We start from the raw sequence: 5460 nt of genomic DNA, 5'->3' as shown, positions 1-5460 counted from the left end.
GAGGGGACGCGCCTAGCGTTCATCGGGATCTTCTAAATCCTCAATAAAAACCATTTTTATAACAGGAACAAGCTGCGCCGTTTCTGGTAAAAGTTGGAAACGGAAACCTGTAGGAATTAACGGCCATTAATTATCAATAAAGCATCATTTATCAAACATTCCGTAGTAAACAGATAAATTCAAAGTTCGCCTCCCCGCGTCGTACGATCGCGTCATATAAATACGGCCGCGCTCCCCACTCTTGCCAAACGTCAAATCTCCTTCGCGCGCGTTTGCCGTGTTCTCGTTTGTCAGTAGCTACGCGTCGTTTCGCAAGCCGGGATATAAACGTCAAATTAACAGTGACATCAATAAAAAATTGGGCGTGTGTGTTCAGTGATATTTAGTACATTAAATAACTCCTGAAAATGGCTTTCAACACAGATTTATCCACCAAACTGGAGAACAGCAGGTAGGCAGAGTGAATTCGATTAGCTAACCGCCCGACCCCTGTCCGTGTCCCCTTGTGATAATTGTGCGTGGTGCATTCTCAAAATTCTATAATGGGGCGTGTGTCGCTTCTAGAATGAGGACAACTAGCTGTAACGCATCCACCTTGCAGAGCGTTTTATGCTTGGGTTTTACATCGCGAGTGACGAAATCGTTGGATGTTGGTTGGATGCCTTTCACATGTCATGACAGCATCAGTTTTCAATGAAACCTTATGATTTGGCTAGTATCCATGTGAATCAACGTGGAATTTTGATGTAATGGTGTTTCTAGTTAACGTGGCATATTCAGGAGGGGAATGTGAATAGTGAGGTTATCCGGGATTTCCAGGAACGCACTGGGCGTGCGCGAGCTGCTGTGACTCACAAAAAACTCGTTTAGTTTGCCTTCTCTAACCAACATTTGAATATATTTCTTTATGTACACGTGTGTTTTATCGATAAATATTTAGATTAATAGGTAAAGGTGGTTCACATTTTGTTGTAATCGTTACTGCCATTTTGTTTTATTACGTTCTGTTTGTGTTTAATAAATTCTCAAATCTTTTGAAAGTACGGATTTAAAATTATCTGAGTGTGTAAATTTCAATTAATATTCATTACATCATAATTGCCATCCTGAATCATGGATCATTACATGATTAACTGTATTTTTATGAAAATGCGGTTGAACTAAGAAGTGCAACAAAATTAGATGCAATCCTAGCACAGACGGTATTTGCGTTTCACTCATTAATGAAGGTGATTGTATAGTGCATTAATTGAGGACACTTATTTACCAACTTATACACTTCGCCTCTGCCTACATGGCTTGAATTCTGCATGTACCTAAATCATCTAATGCATCAGATGACACATCGGTTACTTGCTCCGTTCAATTGTCTCCGATAAATCTATATCTTATGTAATGAAATCCTAGCAACGATGTTCCTAACCAGCATTTTCTATTGTTACAGGAATACTCTCAGGAGAATCGCCAGGCACGACGACACGGAATTCTCCAAGCAAAGCATTCTGAATGACATGGAGAGGTTCGTGAAGATGGTGAACCGCATGGACGATACCGTGCTGGTGCCCAGCCGCCTGATGAACCTGCCGCAGGAGGGCGACGATGACCCGTTCAGCCTGTTCGCCATGCTGAACGAGCTAAAGACTGAGCTACTCTGGTCGAACGGAGAGACCGAGGAGCACGTGGATCGCGGGCGCAGGATCTCGGACCTGTCGGACACAGAGAGCGACGCGTCGTCAGCGGCGGGCGACTCCGGCATCGAGGGCGAGGACGAGCGCGAGTCAGCCGCGCGCGCCGCCGCCGCCTGCCGCCGCCACCTGCGTGGCCTGCGCCGCTCGCTGCACCACCTCACCGCAGCAGCGGCGCACCTCACGAGGTCCTATCAAGAAGAAGTTGGCGCGCCTGTCTAGGACGCCGTCCCATATACACATTATATCCTGTGATCGAAGCCTGACCCCCCACGTGTTGTACATATAGAATAAGCGGCCCGCATTGTACATATAGTTATATTAGGGCCGGACGTGAAAGGGAATCTCAGTAAGTTAATGTTGTTATTATTTAATAAACTTAATTTTCAATATTCTTTAGTTTCTTTGAAATAACACCCTACACTAACACCTAACACCATACAAATACTACACACATTGAACAAATTCAAGAAAATCTAAATTACACAAAAGAAACATGACGTGATCATAACTCGTGCAAGCTGTGCAATAAGTGTGTTATTAAGTAGGTATAATATAATTGTTCTTACAAAATATCGACATAGCGCATGTGTAGTGTTGTGTAGTATATAATTATCTGCACCATCATTGTGCACTGTATACTTTACAGAAACAAAGAAATGTGAACATACATTGCTTGCAATATTCAAAATCCATTGATATATTAAATAATTGTAATTATGATGACCGATGAGTAACGTCATGACATGACTAACCATGGAATTGAGTCAAGTCAGATGGCGCGAAGGTTAAGGAAATAAGGAAATCGGTGGTCAGACAAGTATATAATACTAATTATGTAAATCGTGAATTTGTGGATCATGACCAGTGTTCGAGGCCGAACAAGGTCGGCTGTTATTACAACATTCATTGTTGTGGAACCAGTGTGATCACCTTTGATCATCAACTAGGTACCTGAATAAGGAACTAGTGAACAAAACTGCTTCTAATCGATTGAGAAAGTAATCTCACAATCTTTGAAATCCATTTAAACCTGGACATTATTTCATCACATTGTAAACGAATGATTCACCTACAGCTCGTTAGCTCGAGGCAAAAGATCGAGGTTATTAAAGTACCAAGCATAATCCGTACAGAAACATGCGGTTAAAAATGTTCAACTGATATGACTGTAAAAAGTTATATACAATGGCAAGCTGATAAAACCGATGCCAATTGTTATGATAAGACTGAAGTAACAATTAAATTCCTTGATGCTATAGGAGAAACTATATCACATGACACTTGCAATCTGAACTAAAACAATTAATATCAAGTAATGGAGATACTTGCGAATGCGCCTACATTAATATAAAGAACGCAATAGATATTTAGATTGCCAATGAAGATATTATTACGGTAACATTTAAATCTTCCCAGAAATAATTTTCTCGTCACTGTAGCCACTTATCAGGCATTCCAACGCAGGCAGGTACCTACACAAATCGCGTGCTCCATTTTGCCTGCGGAACATTAAAGGTTGAGCGACCCTGAACCAAATGGTACGGTTTCGCTCTTCTAGAAATCGATCTTACTGCAGACTAGCCACCGAGCACGCTAACTGGAGGAAGCCTTTCCAACCTAGCACTCCAGTTGCATTGAAATTGTAGCATATGGGAACTTCCAATATATCCAAGTTCTCACTTAACGCAGATGCGGAAAATGATGTATTCTACGTCAACGCTTTGCGATACATCGTCCCTGAGTATTCCAAAATTGATCTAACATTAAGATATGTTAATGTATAATTTATAGTATGCCTACCTACATATTTAGTAGCAACAGCTGCAAAAAGTACTTATCAGCAGATTTCATTCTCATCATTTATCTCGTCAACTGAGCTAGCCTTGAGACAATGTATGTTTTATGTGTCGTTATCTACTTACTGATTCCATTTGTTAAAATTGCAAACGTCTCCCACATTTCGTTACAAGCTGTCCGTATTTCAGTAGCCAGTGTTTATAATAAAAGTCGACTATAGACTTTGAAATTTACAGTTCAATACTTTGGATTAAGTGCTTCAAATTCTATTCGGGATATCTATTCTTGAAACAATTCATTTTAGGTTTTAATTTCAGTAAACAGCCGATAAGTAAGGCATTGAAAATGGTTGTCCAACAAGTTTCAAATACAAAGTAATTGCTTAAAAATGAGCCATTTGTAACATTCCCAAGAACTTGAGTTATCTCCGAGCGATAATGGAAGCAGATAACGGACGTGTGCCGTGCTCAATCAGCTATCTCGCCATGTTTAAAGCGCCAATGATATTTTATGTATGCGCCTATTACATTGCGAAAGCTTAGCTTTCCTTTTGCATTGAAAAAGTACCATATAAGTAGATATATGTAGCATATAAATTCGCAACGGCTGTGGCAAACGTCTCATAAATGTATGGATCGTAGTATCGAATATTTTATTTTATATTTGTTATCACATCTGTTCTTTGGGGAACATTTCGTTGAAAGTAATGATAACCTTCCAATGTTCAAGAAAGGTTGAATCAGTTACATCATGTCTTGTGATTCGTTTGGGGGCCAGTTTTCGTTTGCAATGGAATGCACGAAAACACGGTCAAGTGCAGGTGGCAAGTGGTGGGACTACCTTTGTGAGTGTGTGTGTATGTGTTTGTATGCAATAAGTGTTGTCGCTATTATTATCACTTTCATAGCTGTCGATACTTTTGAATAAACAAGCCAACGTCGGTCTATACTGCATATATTCTTACTTATCTATACACTCAGATGCCATTCCCTTGTAGTGTTGATACCATATAAACGCTGTTAATAGGTATGTCCTTAACACAGATATTTCCGGTTCCTGTGAGTGCTATGAAATACCGACAGTAGTCGTATGCCACTCCTCTATGCCATCATTCAACATACTATTAGGTAACGATGAGATGCGTGTCAGGTCACTCTTAGTTTACTTAGAGTTGCTTGCACGAGTTTTGATTTTATTGATACAATCTCGATAAATGTTCATAAAATATAGGTACGTCCTTAAACGGTTTTCTTAAAAAGGGTAAATAAATGATGCAACGAAACTCCACTTCGCAGTTCAGTACAATATTTACTCTCAGGCTTGTATATAGAGGTCATAAGTTGTTTTTGTCGCCTTACGTAGAGAGGCTCGTCAATGTTGTCGTAGCGGTGATGTAAATCTGATGCAAACTTTGACGGGTTCTGCTAAAATCACGTTTGCGTCAACAGCTAAAAGGGAACGTAAACATAGGACTTTGGCTAGACGTCATATAATTCATGGAGTCAATACTGAAGCGTTGGATAGAAACATCACATTGTCTCGGCCCGGGAAGTTATTAGCCCGGGTAATTGTTAGAATCCAACCAACTTCGAAGCCTTATGACGACGTTCAATCAGATGGAATACACATTATCCAAGTTTGACGACAGCAATGTTTTGGATTCACGTCGATTATACTTTTCTTCGTGATTCACTCGTAATACTTAGTTGCAGTATTGAATCATGTCTGTTGACAATTAGAGTTGCAGTCGGAAATTCTTGGTAATGTCTAACCGCCTGAAGTCCACTACTGGTCATAAACCTTTGCAACGCTAATGACATTTTGTAATTTTTGTTTTGATGTTTCCTTTATCGTGAGTAATATTTATTACTTATTATAGTGCATCAACAGCAGTACATGCAATCGCACAAAATCAAATTCGCTTAAGAAAAGATAATAATAATATAATGGAGTAACTATTAATAGTAATAATATA

The 5460-nt window shown here is 39.7% G+C and overlaps 1 protein-coding gene across 1 annotated transcript; it reads left to right on the top strand.

Annotated features, from left to right (window-relative positions):
* The first annotated feature begins 231 nt into the window (after positions 1 to 231).
* LOC126373242 (mid1-interacting protein 1A) lies at positions 232 to 2077 on the top strand. The gene is made up of 2 exons (XM_050019308.1): positions 232 to 451; positions 1445 to 2077. Exons 1-2 carry the CDS (start codon positions 408 to 410, stop codon positions 1905 to 1907), a joined length of 507 nt encoding a protein of 168 aa, XP_049875265.1. The 5' UTR covers positions 232 to 407; the 3' UTR covers positions 1908 to 2077.
* The last annotated feature ends 3383 nt before the right edge of the window (positions 2078 to 5460 follow it).

This window comes from Pectinophora gossypiella, chromosome 2 (genome assembly GCF_024362695.1).
Source record: "Pectinophora gossypiella chromosome 2, ilPecGoss1.1, whole genome shotgun sequence".
In the NCBI taxonomy this organism is placed as follows: Eukaryota; Metazoa; Arthropoda; class Insecta; order Lepidoptera; family Gelechiidae; genus Pectinophora; species Pectinophora gossypiella.
The sequence above is the reverse complement of the archived record's forward strand: the minus strand, read 5'-3'. Positions and strand labels throughout refer to the sequence as shown.

Excerpts from the sequence above, each read along its gene's own strand:
- LOC126373242 (XM_050019308.1), top strand. The coding sequence starts at position 408 with ATGGCTTTCAACACAGATTTATCCACCAAACTGGAGAACAGCAG. Across the intron at positions 452-1,444 it reads ACCAAACTGGAGAACAGCAG|GAATACTCTCAGGAGAATCG; the intron begins GTAGGCAGAGTG and ends CTATTGTTACAG.